The 18,731-nt window shown below is 37.8% G+C and overlaps 1 protein-coding gene across 5 annotated transcripts in view; it reads left to right on the top strand.

The window, feature by feature from the left end:
- TBC1D8 (TBC1 domain family member 8) overlaps positions 1-18,731 on the top strand; it is a 133,321-nt gene that overhangs the window by 11,299 nt on the left and 103,291 nt on the right. The window contains exon 1 of one of the 5 annotated variants that reach the window (XM_072614687.1): positions 3,770-3,877. The exons of the other annotated variants lie outside the window; for them this stretch is intronic. Coding sequence (XP_072470788.1) covers positions 3,850-3,877 — 28 coding nt within the window. The 5' untranslated portion in view covers positions 3,770-3,849. Of the gene's footprint in view, positions 1-3,769; positions 3,878-18,731 lie in introns of those variants that run through there. 5 annotated transcript variants of the gene reach the window in all.

Genomic DNA, 18,731 nt, shown 5'->3' with positions numbered 1-18,731 from the left:
CATTTTCTTAAGACTAACCTTAACTATAGCCTGTTGGCTTTTGAAATTTCTAATAATTTTTCAAGAAATAATTTTTTTATTTTTATTTAATTATGTTTAAGAAACTTTCTCTCCAAACCCCTCTCTTGAAAAAAAAATAGAAAAAGACACTCTTGTAAGAAATATATGTAGTCAGATAAAAGAAATTCCTCCATGGGTCATGTCCAAAAATATTTGTCTCATTATGCTTCTTGAATCCATCACCTCTCTGTCAAGAGGTGCATAACGTTCTTTATCATTGGTCCATTGGAACTGTGTTTCACACCACCCATTTCCCAACTGTAGAACTTGCCATGGTGCATTTCTGTAAGGACATGGATGAGAATCACATAGGATGGACAGGCATGAATGGGTTTTGATCTGTATCACTGAAACACCCAAGTGGAAATGACAGATTCTAGTTGGAGCCTCTTCTAAGCCTCCAGGTCCTGAAGGGCTTTTTTTTTTTTTTTAAGTCCATTTGTGATTCCTTTCCCTGCTGCTTTTTTTGTACCACACTGCTTCCTATGGAATGGGGAAAGGCATTGGGAACTTGATTGTTAGATGAAAGCTGATACCCCAATGCCTAGAGAACTCTGATTATCACCACGTGATACCTCTATTTATACCGGGAATGCTAGCACTGTCATGAAAACCACTCATCCCTTCCTTTCTCTTCTTCTCCCCTTCCCTTCTTTCTCTTCCCCTCTCCTCCTTTTCCTTCCTCTTCCCTCCCCTTTCCTTTTTAGCCCTTCCCATTCACTATGGGGAAATCTATTCCTTGTTCTTTTTAAGCTTTCTGTGCTAGGAATACTTATCACCTCTGCTGACTTCTTCATGATACACAAGCTTCTGGGGTATATAGATCCCAAATAGAACCTATTCCCTGTCTGTGTATTTTTAAAAATTGAATTGTAATACTTTCAGGCATATTTTTGGGATATATTTATAGTAATTCCTATTAATATTAGTAATTATTTAAATATAGTTTATATAGCTTCCTTCATTACAAAACCCACAACAACATTTTTTTTTTCATTATTCTGGATTTGGGACTGTATTTAGGGTGGTTGAGATTACAAGGAATTGGAGCGATAGAATGATAGTTACAAATGTGTATTAGGTAAAACCAAAACTGATTAGGATAGATCAAGGGTAGAGAACCTACAGCCTCGAGGTCACATGTGGCCCTCTGGGTCCTCAAGCATAGGCCCTTTGACCAAATCCAAACTTCTCAAAAAAAAAATCCTCTCAATTAAAAGATTTGTTCTGTAAAACTTTGACTTCATCAATAGGCTGCACCCAAGGACCTAGAAGGCCACATGTGCCCTCAGTCAAGGCCACAGGTTCCCCTTGCCCTGGATAGGTCCTGTCAGAATGGCAGTACAAGCTTACTGACTCCAGTGAGCTGGCTTGCCTGCCAGAGACCACACATGGGCTGATGAGCATTGGTACAAGGATTCCTTGCTTGCTCGCATGTTTTCTGATGGTCATTTTTGAATTTCCTGCTGTAAGAGTCAGTGGCATGCTGCTCTTCTTTGAGGTAATTTATTTCTCTGCACTGTAGCCCCTACCCCACCACATACATCGTATACCAGAAGGAAAGAGGCTGGAGCCCTCATAACTTTCATGTGAGATAGCTGATCACTGTTTTTAGAATTAGGTCCTGGGATTTCCCCTCTATTTTGAACTTTGTTGTCTTAAATTATTCTCTTTACATCAATCCTGTCACACTAAGTGTATAATACTACTGTTATTTGGGGTGGTCTCTCCCAAGACAGAGGAGAAAATATGATTCATGAGCTGAGGGGTTAGGTAAGAATTTCAATGCTAACAATTATTTTTCCCTTTTAAGGTATCAAGTATGAAATTGTATGAATATCAAAACCACTAATATAGTATTTGAGGTGATATGAAAATAGGTTTAATTGTCTTTTTTGCTCTAACACTTCTGTGACTTTCCCCTTTATCCCAGGGGCAGGCTGCTTGGAAGAAGGATTATTTCATTTGTGTATTGGTATTCCCCAGCACCAAGTACAGTGCACTGCGTGGAGTAGACTCTTAAGAAATGCTAGTTGATTGATGGAACACCCTGGGCCAGTATTTATAGGTTCCGTCAGTATATTTCAAGATTAAAAATGTTATGTGGCTAAACTAGAGTAAGTATAGTAAGTGAAAAGGGGAAGTATGTTATCTGTTTGTGTGTACAAGATACATATATGTGTATATATGTATGTGGAGCAGCTAGGTGACTCAGTGGATAAAGTGCTGAGCCTGGAGTTGAGAATACTTATCTTCCTGAGTTCAAATCTGACCTCAACCACTTACTAGCTGTGTGATCCTGGACAAGTCACTTCACCCTGTTTGCCTCAGTTTCCTCATCTATAAAAGGAGCTGGAGAAGGAAATAGCGAACCATTCCAGTATCTTTGCCTAGAAAACTCAAATGATGTCACAAAAAGTTGGACATGATTAAAAATGACTGAACACGTTTTATATATATATATATGTGTGTGTGTGTGTACCCAATTTTAAGAAAATCTAGTATGATAAAGGCCCAAATGAATCTAAAAACAGATGTTAGACTTTTTGCGTTATAAAAAATAAAAAGTTCCGTGCAAAGTTCCTTTAAAAGGTGAGTTTTCCTAGTGCTTATAAAGTTATTTATTTACAAAAATTCGATAGCCTGCTTTGGGTTGACTGAGGTACCGTTGTATTGTTTAGGTTTATGGAGTGGGATGGGAAAGGTGGGACATGGGGTTAAGTAGCCAGAAAATAAGGGGTAGAAATCATTGCTCAGCACACAGGGAGTACTCAGGCTGAGAAAAGTAAATTTGCGATGCTGTGAGGTTTTCAAGATTACCAGAAAGGACTGAACTTGTGATTAGCAACAGTGAGAATGGTATGTCTCTGTTGCTTCCCATACTGTTTAGGCTTCTACCTGTCTTCTCACTACCTCTCATTTAGCTTTTATAATGTCTATCACATGTAGGGTGTGTCTTCACAGAGGCATTAAATCTGTTTCCAGAAGTGCCTCTAATGTTTCATATTTTTATTTACTTCTGTTTCCAGTGCATCTTTATTGAGAGGCATTATACCTTCCGTCTGCTGGGGAAAGAGCCTTTTGTTTTGCCCTGATAGGGGAACTGGTTTTAGAGATGTGATAATACTGTTTTGTCCTCTTCCTTTTTCTTCCCCTAGTGAATGCTTAATAAATGCTTGTTGACTTCTTGATCCCCACCTCCATTTCTGACTTATTTTCACAGATTGTAGTAATGAAAAACATTTTTAGCCTGTTATTCAAAAAAGAATAGGGAACTCTCAGTACTATAGCATTTTTCACTTTCATTCTGAAAACTTTTTTTCCTCAAATAAACATAATCATTAAAAGTACTTTGTCCCTTTTAACTCTGGACTTTTAGCAATTTGGAATTATGCCCCCAAACTCACTAAATTGTGCATGCCCTTTGACCCGCTGATCGTAGTACTGGCCTTATATTCTAAAGAGAGCAGAGGAAAAGGACTTCTACGTACAAGTATGTTTATGGCAATTCTTTGTGTTATAGCAAAGAACTAGAAACAGAGGTACCCATCCTTTGGGGAATGGCTGAAATAAAATTGGTATACAAATGTAATAGAATATTATCATGTAAGAAATTATTGAAGGGGTTGGTTTCTAAGAAATCTGGGAACATTCATATGAATTGTTTAAGAGTGAAGTGACAGAACCAAGTGCAAGATGTGTGTCTACAACAGCATTGTAAAGAGAAGCAACTTTGAAAGATTTAGGAACTCTGCCAGTGGAAAGACCGACTGATTCCGAGAACTCAGGATGAAGCATGCTGTGTACCTCCTGAGAGGTGAGGGACTCAAGATGCAGAGTAAGACACAGCTAGTGTGGGAATTTATTTGCTTGTCAATGTATATTTGTCATTAGGATTTTTTCTTCCACTGATTGAGATGGGAGTGAAAAGGGAGGATAGGGATAGGGTAGCAAAAAAAAGAAAGTCAGTCAAAAACAAACATTTATTAAGTGCTTACTTTGTGTGTGTGAAACTCTGCTAAACTCTGGGAGTATAAAAGAAAATCAAAACTAGCCCCTGCTCTCAAGGAGTTCACATTATAATAGAAGAGACAACATGCAAACAACTAAGTACATTCTCTCTCTCTCTGTCTCTCTCTCTCTCTCTCTCTCTCTCTCTCTCTCTCTCTCTCTCTCTCTCTCTCCCTCTCCCTCTCCCTCTCTCCCTCTCTCTCTCTCCCTCTCTCCCTCTCTCCCTCTCCCTCTCCCTCTCCCTCCCCCCCCCTCTCTCCTGTCTCTTTCTCTGTCTCTCTTTGTCTCTTTGTCTCTCTGTCTCTCTGTCTGTCTCTGTATCTCTCATTTCTTTATATAAAACAATTATGTACATTCTCTCACATATTATTTGCATTATACCATATATACACCATACTGTGTGTGTAGGAATTCCCATTTTATTTGGTATTTAAGTTCAGAATAAAAATAAAATAATTAAAAATAAACCTCCCACACAGATTTTAGACTTTTAACTTCACAATTTCTGGCACTTCCTTTGTTTGTCCAAGAATACAAATAATGTAATCTTTATGGAAGGAGTCTTTGTACCTGAATAACTGCATATTTCAACTTACATGAGCTTTTTGTTGCCAAAATACATTTTATATATTTGTTTTTGCCTTCCCTCCCCTTAACCATATGCTTTTAAAATGGAAATTGGCTAGAATATATTGTGGTTCCCTCAGTAAATAGCTTGTGTGTTTAGCACTGAGCAAGGCACAATTGAGCTGTACCAAAATATTGTTATAAAATAATCCCTGTCCTTGAGGAGTTTTTATTCTAATTGAGAAGATGTGTATTAAAGAGAATGATAGAAGGTACCAAACATTTAGGCTAAATATTAAATGCTATGGGAGATCATGAAAATCAGAGAATCATATAGTCAACAGTAGACTGAGAAGACTTTTTTATTTTCATGGTGACAGTAAAGATTCTATTATAACCAGAACATTATTCAGGGCCCTTCTCTCTCAATTAAAAATCTCATGAAGCCTTCCCAGTTCCTCCTAAGCCATGCCCTGGAGATGTGATAATTGTAGTACATCCCATCTTCAAGTCTACCCTGGAATCAACCCTTGTGAGCCATATGCTGAGTGGGGCTACACTTCTGCACTCCCCATCCTCTTTTTTTCCTGCTGAGGAAAAGTGCATTTCATGCTCTATTTTCTGCACCCAGGGTCATTGCCTTTTCATTTGGATGATTACAGTCATCATATTTCTTTTGGCTCCTCTTTACTCTGCATCAGTTCATAGAAATTTTCCTGTGTTTTTCTGAATTCTTCAGATTTGTCATCTATTACTGTGTGCATATACATATGCCACGTCTTGTTTAGCTGTTCCCCAGTCAAGGGTAGCTCCTTTGTTTCTGGTTATTTTTGTTGTTGCTTCCACAAAACATATGGCTAGGAATAGTTTAGTAGTGAGATACAGTGCACAGTACACAGGTTTGAAGAGAACACTGGCTTCAAATTCTATAGGGTAAATCAGTTATATGGGCCTCACGTTCATCTTCTGTAAAATGAGGGAGTTGGATTAGATGACCTGTGAAAATCTCTTCTAGCTCTAAATCTATATTCTTTTTTCAAATGCATACGTCTGTATTGTCTCATTGTATAATTTAAAATGAATGTACTAAAACATGTGCATATTTTGCTGCTATGGACCCCATGAATTAGTAGAGGGAGCTACATCTGTTTCCACAAAGCCTTTGCTTAGGCACTAGATTTCTTTCTTATTTAATATTTAACCGTACCATCTAGTAGAAACTCCAAGCAGAAAGAAGGTAGGTTTTAACTCCTGAAATCTTACTGATCCTTAAATTCTCATGGAGGGTAGCATAACATGTGAACAAGGCTGAAAACACAACTTTGAAGGAAATCTATTGATTGTTGTGACCCCTCAGTTGGCCACATAGATATATTGACATGCCAAACTGCTTTGTCCTTAGTTAAGGAGGTAGCATTGTCTGCGTCTTTCATTTTGAATATCTGGCTATGTTCCTCATTTCAAATCTCAGTAACCAGCCTTTGGTTGATTGGAATGAGGGGGATTCATTTTCACATTTAAAAATAGCTGCACCAGCTGCCAGTTTCAAGCCATTTAGTCACGTGGGAGGAGCCTTTCATGGCTGGAAGCTGTGAGCACGAAGTCCAGTTGCCAGTAAGCCCAGTGCCTCATTGTTGTGTCTCTGTAAGGAATCATGGTCTCACAGAATTTTAGAGCTAAAAGGGACTTTAGAAATTATGTAATCCAATCCCCTCAGGAAACTGTGGCCCAGAGAATTTTGACTAGTTGCCCAGGACCAAACAACTACTTACATTTTGACCCGTTATGTGGTGCAGTTATGTGAGTATAAAAGTACTAATAGTTGTAACTAGGTTGAGATTAAAGGAGCTTTGATTTAGGTGTCAGTATTCATGATGGTCATGGTGATGGTGACTGTGAAGTGGTGGTAGTGGAACTTTATTACTGCTGCCTTTGCATCTTTATGGGAAGCTCTGTGGCTCAGTGGATAACGCCAGACCTAGAGTCAGGATGACTCACCTTCCTGAATTCAAATCCACCCTCAGCTACTTGTTAACTGTGTGACCCTCGGTAAGTCACCTCACTTCTTTACCTCAGTTTTCTCATCTGTCAAATGAGCTGCAGAAGGAAATGGGAAACACCTCCAGTATCTTTGTCAAGAAAACCTCAAATGGGGTCATGAAGAGTTAGATATGACTGAAAATGACTGAATAACAACAAAATTGTACTTCCGTAAGCTTGTGATGAACCCCCAGGATCTAATTATGGAAGTACCCCTCTTCTGAGGTCTTCTTTACCTCAGGGAAGGGGTCTGAGTCACTGGAAAATGGCCTTTCCTCTCTCCTGGTGTGACTCCTTGGCCAAACTGATCTCTACATCTGTGATGTCAAGCTTAAATAGGCATGGGCCCCTAAGCTCTACATGAGCCTCCCCAAGGAAGGCATATTAATTTAGAAAACCACATATTAACATTATCTATGTTTTACTGTATTTTTGTTTATTTTGTTAAATATTTCCCAATTACATTTTAATCCAGGGTGCGCTGGAAAAAGTATTTCAGGCCATGTGTTTAACTCCTTTGCTCTGCAGCTCTGGGGTCAAGTTCAAATAGAAAGATTCCTGGGAGCCACAGAGCAACTTTTTCTTGTTCTTGCGGTTGTTCAGTCATTTTTCAGTTGCATCCAGTCTTTGTAACCTTATTTGGGCTTTTCTTGACAAAGATGCTGGAGTGGTTTGCTATTTCCTTCTCCAACTCATTTTACAGATTAGGAAACTGAGACAATTAGGGTGAACAGACTTAACTAGGGTCACACAGCTAGTAAATGTCTAAAGCCAACAACATTACCTTTGGATTATTCATGGTTGCCTAATTTAAAAAAAATTCTGGTGTTTTGTATTACAGACTTCCTTAGCCCATTTCTCTGTGTAGTTTTATCCTTCTAAATGTAGAATGATTTATAGTGTTCATGTACTTGCAAACCAGAAACCTTGAAGTGATTCTTAACTTCTGTTTCTCTCACCCTACCCACAATCCACCATTGAATCAGGTGTTGAATCTCATCAGTTCTAACTCCACAGCCCTTATCATGTCTGTTTCCTTTTCCAACTCAGGCAAGCAACCATCAACTTAGTCTCTCATCAACTTTTGTCAGGGCTGGTGTAATAAATACCCAACTGTTCTAATATCTTCCTATTATAAGCCTCCAGTCTTAAAATTGCTGAAGTAATTTTTCTAGGAACAGGTCAGATTACATCATTCCCCTGCTTTAAAACTCATCATGGCTCCCTATTGCCTTGGGGATAAATATAAACTTCTTGGCTTCACACTTGAAAGTCTTTCACAATCTAACTCCAACTTGCCTTTTCCTGGATCATTTATTTCATGCTCATTGCCTTGACATGGTCTTATGTTCCAGACAGATTGGACTACTTGTTTTCCAAACTTTATATGCTTTAGACTTTCCTTCATGCTTGGAATGGATCTCCACCTTCCCTTCTTTTCTAAGGCTCAACTTGGATGCTTTCCCTGATTTCTCGGTACTTATCCTTGAGATGATAAGCTTTCCGAAAGCAGGGATTTTGTGGGCTTTGCATTATTACTTATTCCTAGCACATGCAGGTGCTTAATAAATCTACAGTAATATTTTTCAGATTTTTTTGAGGCACAAGACCTGGAAAATGCAGCTCTTTTCACAATTAATTTTCCTTAATCGTTTGTCCTACATATTCCTGGTGGAAAGGAATGGCAGTGAATGGTAAGTTTAGGAATGTATGGTATTAAAGTCTTCAGAAATCTTAATTCTGCCATTAGTGGCCTGATGAGCCCTGAAGGCAATGGTTTGCCAGATAAAACTTGTAGGTTAGAAGATCTGTTGGGCAAAGGAGTGGCCGGAAGATCATTTGATTATTAGAATGATGAATGCACTTATTATTTATTTGGTATTTTTTTCTAATGTGCATAATATATCATCCACATACAAAAGATGTGGGGCTACTTCCTAGTGATCTTGTATGTTTTTTTGTATTTTGGTACTCATATGAGGATTCATAGGTTGGCATGATGAGAGAAGAACTATTCTCCTTAAACCATGTTTTGGGGAAATTCCACATTGTGTGAGAGATTCAGCATGTCTTCAATTCCCGTTGCCTCCCAACCCCATCACATGAAACTCTGGTTGTTTTAGAATGAGGGTTCTTAGATGGTTTTTCATCATAGACCCTTTTGAATGTCTAGTGAAGCCTATGGCGCCTTTCTCAGAATGTTTTTAAATGCATAACATAGAAAGGATTACCAAGTAAGCAAAAGGTTAACGAAAATAAAGATTTAGTTTTTTCACATCCAAGTTCATGGACTCCCTACAATTTATTCATAGATTCCTTAGAGGTCCATCATTCCCAGGTTAAGAACCCCTGCTTTAGAATGATGGTAACAGACTATTGAAACTCCATCCAATGGGATACTAAGAAAGCTGGAAAGAATTGTGTGAACTAATGGAAGGCTAAATAAGAATGAGAAGAATACAGAATATATGAATTATCTCCATAGAAGAGGAAAAGTGAATGACAATTGAATCCTGATTAGGGACATAGGTAAAATGATTTTTTTAAATGGTTATATCATCTTAAAAATTGAAATGAAGTAATTGAATGTAAGCATCTGAAGCTTAGTTGGTTGTATTGGTATCTGACTTATAATCTTTGAATAAAATCTTTTTTGAAAAGTCTTCTAAGGTACCACTTAAGGAACACTCCATTGGTGTCCTCCTAGTGACTAGAGGAGACAGTTATCACTGTGTAATAGAGTTTAGAGTGAGACAGGACCTTATCTAATCCAATTCCTTCATTTGTACCGATGAGCAGTTATAAGTGAAGATAATGATCATAGCTGATAGTTATACAGTGCTGTGTTCTTTCTACGTGAGATAAAGGACAAAATCTTTAAAATCTAAGAATGACCACACCAATCCAGACCATTGGTTTGTCCAGCCCATTGTTCATAATGGACAGAGACACTAAAGAATGACTTGCTAGGAGGACCTGCTGTGGCACTTTTGAGGTTAGGACTGTATCGCCAAACATCCTTAATCTACCCTTTAGAAACCATGGATATTTCATTTATTAGTTTACCAAAACTTTTATTTTGTTTTTATTTTCCAGTTAGTGAAAGCTGATTGCATACATTTTCTATCTGCTGGAAAGAAACCTTTCTGTGTCTGTCTGTGTTTCTGTCTCTCTGTCTATCTTCCCCTCTTCCTTTCTCTCCATGGCAGCTAAATTGAGTTCTGGATTTGGCGTCAGGAAGACTCATCTTCCTGAGTTCACGTCTAACCTTAGGAATTTAATAGCTGTGTTATCCTGGACGTGTCACTTCACCCTGTTTGCCTGAATTCCTCATTTGTAAAATGAGCTGGAGAAGGAAATGGCAAAACACTTTAGCATCTTTTCCAAGAAAACTCCAAAAGGGATCATGAAAAGTTAGATGCAACTGAAGATAACAACAGCAAGATAGATAGGTTGATATAGGTTATGTAGTCTTTCAAGTTGAGTGCTCATTAGAAATCAATATTCGGTAATTTGGTGGGCATGTTCATGGTAATTTTATTCTGGTTAATCTTTAAACAAGAAATCCTAAGACCTGTAAGTTAGGAATGTCAGGGCATAGAAAGCTGACCTTAAAGCCAAACAGAACTAGATTCAAGTCTAGCTTTGGACAGTCTGATTGTGTAACCATTAGCAAATTGTTTAGCTTTTCAGTACTGTGGCCAGCTCTCCAAGACTATAATTTTTTGGGAGAGAGAGAAAGAGGGGGGGGGGGGGAGAGAGAGAGAGAGCACAGACTTGCATTTGTAAAGAAAGGATCCTTACCTCTATTGCTCTCTATAACAAGAAATCTTAGATCTAGTTCATCCTTATTCCCTATGAAAATATGCCAGGATGGTTAGTAATGACTGCTGGTAAGCATAGACTTTGAATTCTTTTTCAAATAGTGAAGATAAGCTTGGTCTGAACCACACACATTCTCTTTTCCAGTCTTCTTCATGATTGGTGTTACGTATTGGTGAAATAGCAAATTGTAGATATGACTCTTTTATAGCTATAGAGCAGTGTGTTTCTTTGGGCAAAGCTATAATTGGACAATAGTTCAGGTCTGGAGTCAGGAAGACTCATCTTCCTGAGTTCAAATCTGACCTCAGACACTTATTATAGCTGTGTGACCCTGGGCTAGTCACTTAATCCTGTTTGCCTCAGTTTCCTCATTTGTAAAATGAGCTGGAGAAGGCAATGGCAAACCACTCCAGTATCTTTGCCAAGAAAAGCCCAAATGGGGTCTTGAAGAGTCTGATATGAATAAAATAATTGAACAACGAAGAGTTAAACCCACAACTTAAGTCTTGCTAGAACTTTGTGTTCTGAAAGATTTCTCTTAAGTGCTATTTTCCCTCCCTCTTTTAAAAAGAAAAGGTACGGCATCTCTTCTTTGTTAGCTTTTAGAACATTGTGTTCCTCATTATGAAATGCTTCATTGTGTGAAAATCGTAAGGATAGTATTCTTGGGGTTTTCAGTTTTTTGATAGACCAATGATGCCCACAGAAGGTCTTTGTAAACGTTACTGATGGGTGCATAAAGAAAAATCATTGAAGGAAAAAGTTTTAAGAGTCATACATAGTATTATATAAATACAATTTATGAATGAGGCAATCTATAAAATGCCTAGACAGTGTGAGGTAGTGCTTCTGATTACAACTAAAGCATATTTAATGAATAAGAGAGAACATAATTCAAGATACAGAAATAAGTATACTTTATTTCTACTCTATTTTATTTAAGGAAATATTGCCATTGAGTAGGTGAATCTTTAAACCAGTTGATTTGTTTCCTATTTGCCTAATATTTGCATTCTAGTCACTTTTAGATTTCCTAGGAACTCAGTATAATGCTGTATTTTGTTTATTGCCTGTAACATAGATGAGAAGTTGTTTATTAAGTTAACTAAGCAAATTAGCCACGGACCTAGGTTTTGAGAGAAATCTGGCTTGGTCTAAAAGAAGTCCTGTGGTGGGCCATTAAAATGTGAAAACATGAATCAGCCTTAGCACTGTTTCTTTGGGTTCATTAATATTAGATATAGGACATTGCTAAGTGACAACTGAATAGAATATTTTGAATAGAGTATTAAATTGTTTCATCCTGAAGTCATATAAATTGTTTTGCATTCTCTTATTGTGTTTGTTTTTAGTATTTAAAGCATGCCTTGTACCATAGCCAGACCAAAGTACTTAAGAGGTAGTACCTCTTAGAGATCATGTTTAGTGGAATTACTTCTGATAGGTTTGATAGTCTGCAAAAATTTAGGTATAATAGTTTATGGTTATTCTTTCAAATAGCCTCTTGAAATCTAACTGTTGAATGATTCCATGGCAGTTTCTTACTGCCACACAAGTATAATTTGCTTATGATGTCTGGAACACAATAGTAGTATAAACAGCCCACACTGCCTTTATATGCAACCTTCTTTCAACCTACAAAAAGGCAGTGTGTCACTATATTAATTATCCAAAGAGGGAGTATGATATCTGAGTTGTGCACTAAGTGGGCTCTATATTTACCATTTTGTGGTCATCTAGTTTACTAAACATAGTGAAGGTGAAAAGAAACTGGTTAAATGTTCCTCCACAGAGCTCTGACTGCTTTTTCTTTAAACATTTCTTGTACTCTCAGATTTCTGGGAAAGTCTCTGAAGTGGAGAAGGCAGTAAGGTGAGGAGGCTGTGCATGTGGATTTGTAGCTCTAGACTTTGGAGTCTGAACAGGAAAGGAAGACAAGAGCAGTGAAGGAAGAGAGAGGTTGGTTTCCCAAACCTGACTTACTATTACTGTGGGCTTCAATGTAGCTGACAGTTTGGAATTCCTTTTGTTTGACCTGTTTTCCCTAGAGGCACTGAATGTGTACGTTAGAGGCAGAGACTCGAACTATAGCAGCTGGTGGCTCTCAAGGGCAAAGAAAGATAACATAGGGGAACACTAGAAATATGTATGTCTGTTCTCAAGTCGCACCACTTCTAATCTGTCCAGTCTCTATTTACTACTGGAATTTCCAGGAGACTCTCCTTTTCTGACCAAGATGAGATATACCAATATGAAAATATTATATATTCTTAAGACTCCTTCCTGTGCAATGCAGGGCATATGTTTTATGTAAGGGTGCTTAACCTGGGATCTGGGAACTGTTTTTAAAAAGATTTTGATAATGATATTTCAATGTCTGTTATTTCTATTGCAATCCTATGTATTTTACTTTATGCATTTAAAAACATTATCCTGAATAGTGGTCCTCTTAAGCTTATCAGACTGCCAAAGTGGTCCATGATGCATATTGTTAGATAGAGGTTCTATTCAAGTTACATTTGATAAAAATAAATTATGTAGAATTAGCTTAGAAACTACTCAGATTTAATGTTTTATAAATCCCTATCTGCCTGCTTCCCCACCCAATTGGAAACTTATTTACCCTCAATTAATTCTTTCCATTAATAGACTTTCTTAGCATATAAAAAGCTCTAAGGAAACCTTGCTAAGGGTTAGTTAGTGCTCAGGAAATTAAATGGTACATTTAGTTGGGTTGTACTTGTTGAAGGAGCAGCTAAGTGGCTCAGTGGATAGATCTTTGGGCCTAGAGTCAGGAAGATCTGAGTTCAAATGTGGCCTCAGACACTTAATAGCTATTTTACCCTGGGCAAGTCACTTAACCTCCACTTTCTTCAGTCCACTGGAGACGGAAGTGGCAAACCACTCCAGTATCCTTGCCAAGAAAATCCCATGGACATTATGGTCCATGAGGTCATGAAGAGTTGGACATAACTCAACAACAACCACAAAAGCAACAACAGTAACTGCCTTGTTGATTTGATAATTAAGAATCTTTCTGTCCCATGGAGTTCACAAACACCATGAGTGCCCTGCCCCCACCCTCGCCCCCTGAGCTTAGTTATTCGACCATCTTTTGGGGTATTGTTCATACTGCACTTTGACAACATTCAGAAAAATGCAAATAACTTAAATTTAATCATGGGTTAGTAGTGTATGGCCATGTGTAATCAGAGAGATTGAACAGTTTTCTTTGCTACAGGTGACTACATATATGGAATAATCTTCCAGAAAAATGTCATGTGCTAGCTGCCAAGAAAGCAGATTCTCTCTTAAGCAATTAATACTTGTTTTATTTTGTGCAGCAGAGAGTAGAACATTTACTTAACTCCCTGAAGACTAGAGGTAGGTGGATTGTTGGCATTTTAAAAAACTTGACTGTCCTTGCATGATATATTGCCTAAAACTGAAGGGTCCAAATAGAATGCAAGGAAATAGATGGTTATTCTGTCTCAACTCTTGTCACTTACCCAGCCTGGAGTGTGGCTTCACTCTAGCACTATCTGCATCTTTTCTGTGCAAGTGTGTTCTCTGTCAGTGGTTGAAACTTTTGGACTGATTCCAGAAGAATCTTTGGTTCTGAAAATTCTGGGGAGGTAGGATTATTCATATTTTCTACTCTTCACCCTCCTTTCCATCCCAGCCATGCAGTCACTTAACCTCTGTGAGATTAATTTTCCCTGTTTGTCAAATGGGGAAAATATTTGCCGTGTCTGGTTAAAAGATTTGGGGCTTAGTTTGTTTTGTTTTTGGTGAGGAAGGTGCTTTAGAAACCTTAAAATACTGTAGAAATGTGTGTCAGTAATTATTGATTGTGGAACAGCTTGGTACTTCTCTGCTATGTCTAGCAAATATAAACTCTTTGAGGGCAGGGATTGTTTTGTGCGTGTCTTTGTACAGTACCTATTTTTTTCAGTGACTGGTACGTTGTAGATGTTGAATAAATGTTGAATTGAATTTAGAAAATGGTGCTTCAGAGTCAGAGAGATCCCATCAACAGAGTGAAAAACCTTCAGATTTTTTGTAAAAATTGTATTAATTGGTTGTGTTTTTCTATTACATGCATTTACAGATAACTTCTACTTTGTGAGAGCTATCTTATAACAAAATAAAACAGTTAAATAAAATATATAATACAATGACCTTGTCTTAAAGTGCATAAAATATTTTACATTTATAGTGCATGTATGTGTACTTACCCCTCTTTTTTTTAATGAACAGAAATCTATTTTCTCTCCTTCCTACTTTGACCCCCTCCTTGGGGGAGAAAAACAAATTTTTTATACACATAATCAAGCAAAACAAATTCCCTCAATGGTTATGTACAAAGATATAGACTGCATAGGTTAGATGACATTAATGTTCAAATAGATACAAATGGAAAGGATATGAAAGATTTTATTTTAAAGTCTTCTTAATATTTCTTCTCTTCTTTTTCTTTCTTCTTCTTTGGCTCATATATGTGACTTCAAAGTTTCCTAAACTGTTTTATCACGAAGATGGCAGTTTTTACAGCCTATGATAAGAATAAGTTTCTAAATCTGATAGACTGGTGTCTCCTTATATGACATGACTCATGTTGGCATTCTCCAGCAGTAGCAGACTTGTTCCACACTTCACAGTGTTGAGGCATTTACTATGGTCACATAATTTGTAAGCTCAAGGCTTCCAGTCTGCTGAGTTTCAGAGGGATTAACAAGCCTTCTTTGATGTAGAAAACTTGATTTCCTTATGGCTGTAATAATAATAATAATAGGAACTCTGGAGATTAAAGCTGTGATTCTATACGCACTGATAATAAATGCCTCTCGGTTGGCAAAAGATTTACTTCTTGTCTTAGGGTATTTTTCTTGTTATTTTTCCGTGATGGTTTTTATGTGTCAAAACTTGTTTTTATTCAGATGTCTTCTACTCAGTCTCCCCACCTCAAACTTTTGTCAGTGCTAAATGCTTTCTTATTACTGGTAAAAGAAAATATGAACTAATTGCCCGTTGGGTGCTTGGGACTTATTGATAGAATTACTTGGAGTTTTAAAAGAACTATCTGTTTATGTAGTCTGGTCCAAGCAATAATAGTGATGGTAGGGTTATAGATTTGGAAGAAGAAGGGACCTTTGAGATTATTTTGTCTAAGCCCCTTATTTAACAGATAAGGTGACTTGAGGATTAGAGAAGATAGGACTTGAAAATAGAGGTTGTTAGTGACATAGGCTGGATCTGAATACAGGTCCTCTGATTCCAAAACCAGTGCTCCTTCTACTGGCCTTCTATATTATTTTTTGGTAGTTTGATCACTGAATAGAATGGTTAGAATGGCATGAGTCACCTTGAGTCCAGATTGGTTCATTCTTACTGAGGTATCTATGATCTTGAGCAAATTACAAAGGAAAGCCCCCTTAAACAGAAGAAGCCTGTGCCAGAACTGGGGAATTCCAGAAATGGACAGTAACTTAGACATCAGAATCTAACACTCTCATTTTACAGATGAAAATACTCTGGTTCAGAATAAGTTAAGTGTTGTTCATGGTCATGTAACGCAAAGGAGCAGGGCCAAAACTAGAACTCAGATGTCCGGACTTCCAATCTTCCAATTTTCTAGGCAGTGCCTCTCCTTATACTACACTTCCAGCTGTGTAAACAAAAGAATCACCCATAATTCTTTATGAAGCGTGTGTGTACATAGGAACTCTAGAACTGCATGACTGATATGACTAATATGGTCAATTAATTATATTAGGAGCTAGGAATGCTCATGCATTGGAGTTTTGAAAAAGAAATTATTTAGTTCAGGAATTGGTCTCCCTATCTCCTTGTCTCCAATCCATTTCACCACTGACAAATTGATATTCCTAAAGTACAGATGTGACCCTATCACATCCTTTTCCCTCTCCCCCTAAAAAAACCTTTATTGCCCCTAATGCAAAATCCTCAGATTGTCCTGTAAGAATTTCCACAATCTGCCTCACAGTTTTCTTTTTCTGGCCTTCCTTCATGTTATACCCTTCACTTACCTCCATGTGTTTGAGGTGAACTAGTCTGCTGGTTTTTCTTCATACATGTAATACTACCTGCCTCTAGGCCGTTTTCAGTGTGTCTCATCCTGGGATCATCCTCCTTCTCCACCTACACCTGGTAGCATGCCCAGCTTCCTCAGGATAATTAAATGCCTTCTCCTATTTGAAGGCTTTCCTTTTATTCCTAATTCTTAGTACCCTCTCCTTGAAATTACTTCTTGTTATGTTGTATACACGTTGTATTTACTTATGGGGTCTCCAGTCCCCACCCTCCACTCCCCAATTATAAACTCTTTCCAGGGAGGGACTGTTATGCTTTTTCTTTGTACAGTACCTAGCACAGTACCCAACACATTGTTATTTGTCCTTCCTTTTCAAAGAGGATCAATGCTATCACCATGATGTCTTCTTGACTTGTGTGTGAATTGGATTTAAGTGAGGCAGAGTCAACAGCCTTACTTCTTTCCCAGAGTCACTGAAGTCCAGGGGCAGGACAAAAGTCAAGACGATTGACCCAAGATGCAGTGGATGTCTGACCAAGCTCTAAATGCTCCCCAGCACCTGCTTCAGTTTCATAGCCACTGGAACAAATTGTTCTCATTCGCCTATTCTTCTGGGAGAAGTCTTCTGTGCTTGGAGTAGATATCCCCCTAACTCATTCACTGACAAGTTGGAGGCGTGTCCATGACCCTCCACAGAGTTTAGCCCATCTGCCAAGACAATTTACCAATGAGCCTTGAAGGAATTAGAACTCAGAGTCTCTGACTCCAAATCTAGTCTTCTTTCCACTCTGCCAAGCTTCCTTCTCATAATGCCCCTTAAGGAGCCCTTCTGGTGTGATTGTACGAAGGGATATTAAAATATTCCATTAGCCTTCCCTAGTCACGGTTGTCTGGTGCTTCAGTTAGTTAAAACTGAAGAAAGGAAGGCAAGTTATTCAGGGTAAAACCCTTACCCATTCAAAGCAGAACTGCTGAAATAAGTACATAGCACTTGCCTTTAAACTAATTTTGAAGTAAACACACATTTAAACTGCGGGACTAAAAGGCATAATCTTGATGCCAGCACATTGTAGGCATTTAGTGAATGTTGAATTACATTCAGGAAGTGATGCTTCAGAGGCAGAGACATCCCATCAGCAGAGTGGGAAATCTCCAGAGTAGATTTTTTTAAAAGTTGTATTAACATGTTTTGTTTTCGCTTTGCATTCGTTTATAAACATCCCCACTTTGTAAGAGGTATTTTGTAACGAATAAAACAGTTGAGTTAATAACAGTGAGCTCATCTGAAAGTCTCTGCAGCATTTTACATCATAGGACCCTCCCTACCATCTCTATTTTTCCAATGAACAGAAATCTGTTTACTCTCTCTCCCACTCCCATCTCATTAGGAAAAAACAAGAAAAGCAAATTTCTTATAACATATACAGTGAAGCAAAACGAATTCCCTTCATGATTGCTAACAATATGTGTGTATACGTATGTCTCATTTTTCTCTCATGTCTCTATAATGGATAGCATGTTTCATTTTCAGTCCTCAGGGATCATGGATAGTCATTCTATCAGTGATAGTTTTTTTCTAGATTTCAGAGTTGTTCCTTTTTAGTGTTGTTTGTTTCTGTATAAAGTATTCTCCTGGTTCTGCTCATTTCATTCTTTATCAGTTTTACAATAGTCCTCAAAAGTGCTCATTTTTATAATATTGATGGCAGAGTCAGATTGCTGCGCTGATTTGCTTCCTTCATTTTGCGTCTGTTCATATAAGTCTTGTTGATGAAATCATCTGTTCCTCATTTCTTTAAGCACAATAGCACTCCATCACATTCCTATATTACAGCGTATTTAGCCATCCTTCAGATGATGGGCGTCTCCTTAGTTTCTAGTTGTTGGTTGTCTTGGGGTTTTTTTTTTGCCACCGCAAAAGAACTGCTGTAAATATTGCTGTACATAAAGGACCTTTTCCTATTTCTTTGTTCTTAGTAGATTTTTGCAAATAGTCTACGACAACTTATGGAAAAAAAAAACTCATGAGTTATTTCAGACTTGTTTTGCCTTTTTTATAGAGAAGGAACATAGGTCGGTGCTGAACAAATTTAAATAGATGTGACCTCTAATAAACGTGTAGAGATTCAGTGTTCCATATTTTCTGCCCTTTCCTCAGCTAAAAGGCTCTTTC

This window comes from Notamacropus eugenii, chromosome 5, assembly GCF_028372415.1.
Source record: "Notamacropus eugenii isolate mMacEug1 chromosome 5, mMacEug1.pri_v2, whole genome shotgun sequence".
In the NCBI taxonomy this organism is placed as follows: Eukaryota; Metazoa; Chordata; class Mammalia; order Diprotodontia; family Macropodidae; genus Notamacropus; species Notamacropus eugenii.
Note: the sequence above shows the minus strand (reverse complement) of the source record. Positions and strands in the feature narration are given on the sequence as shown.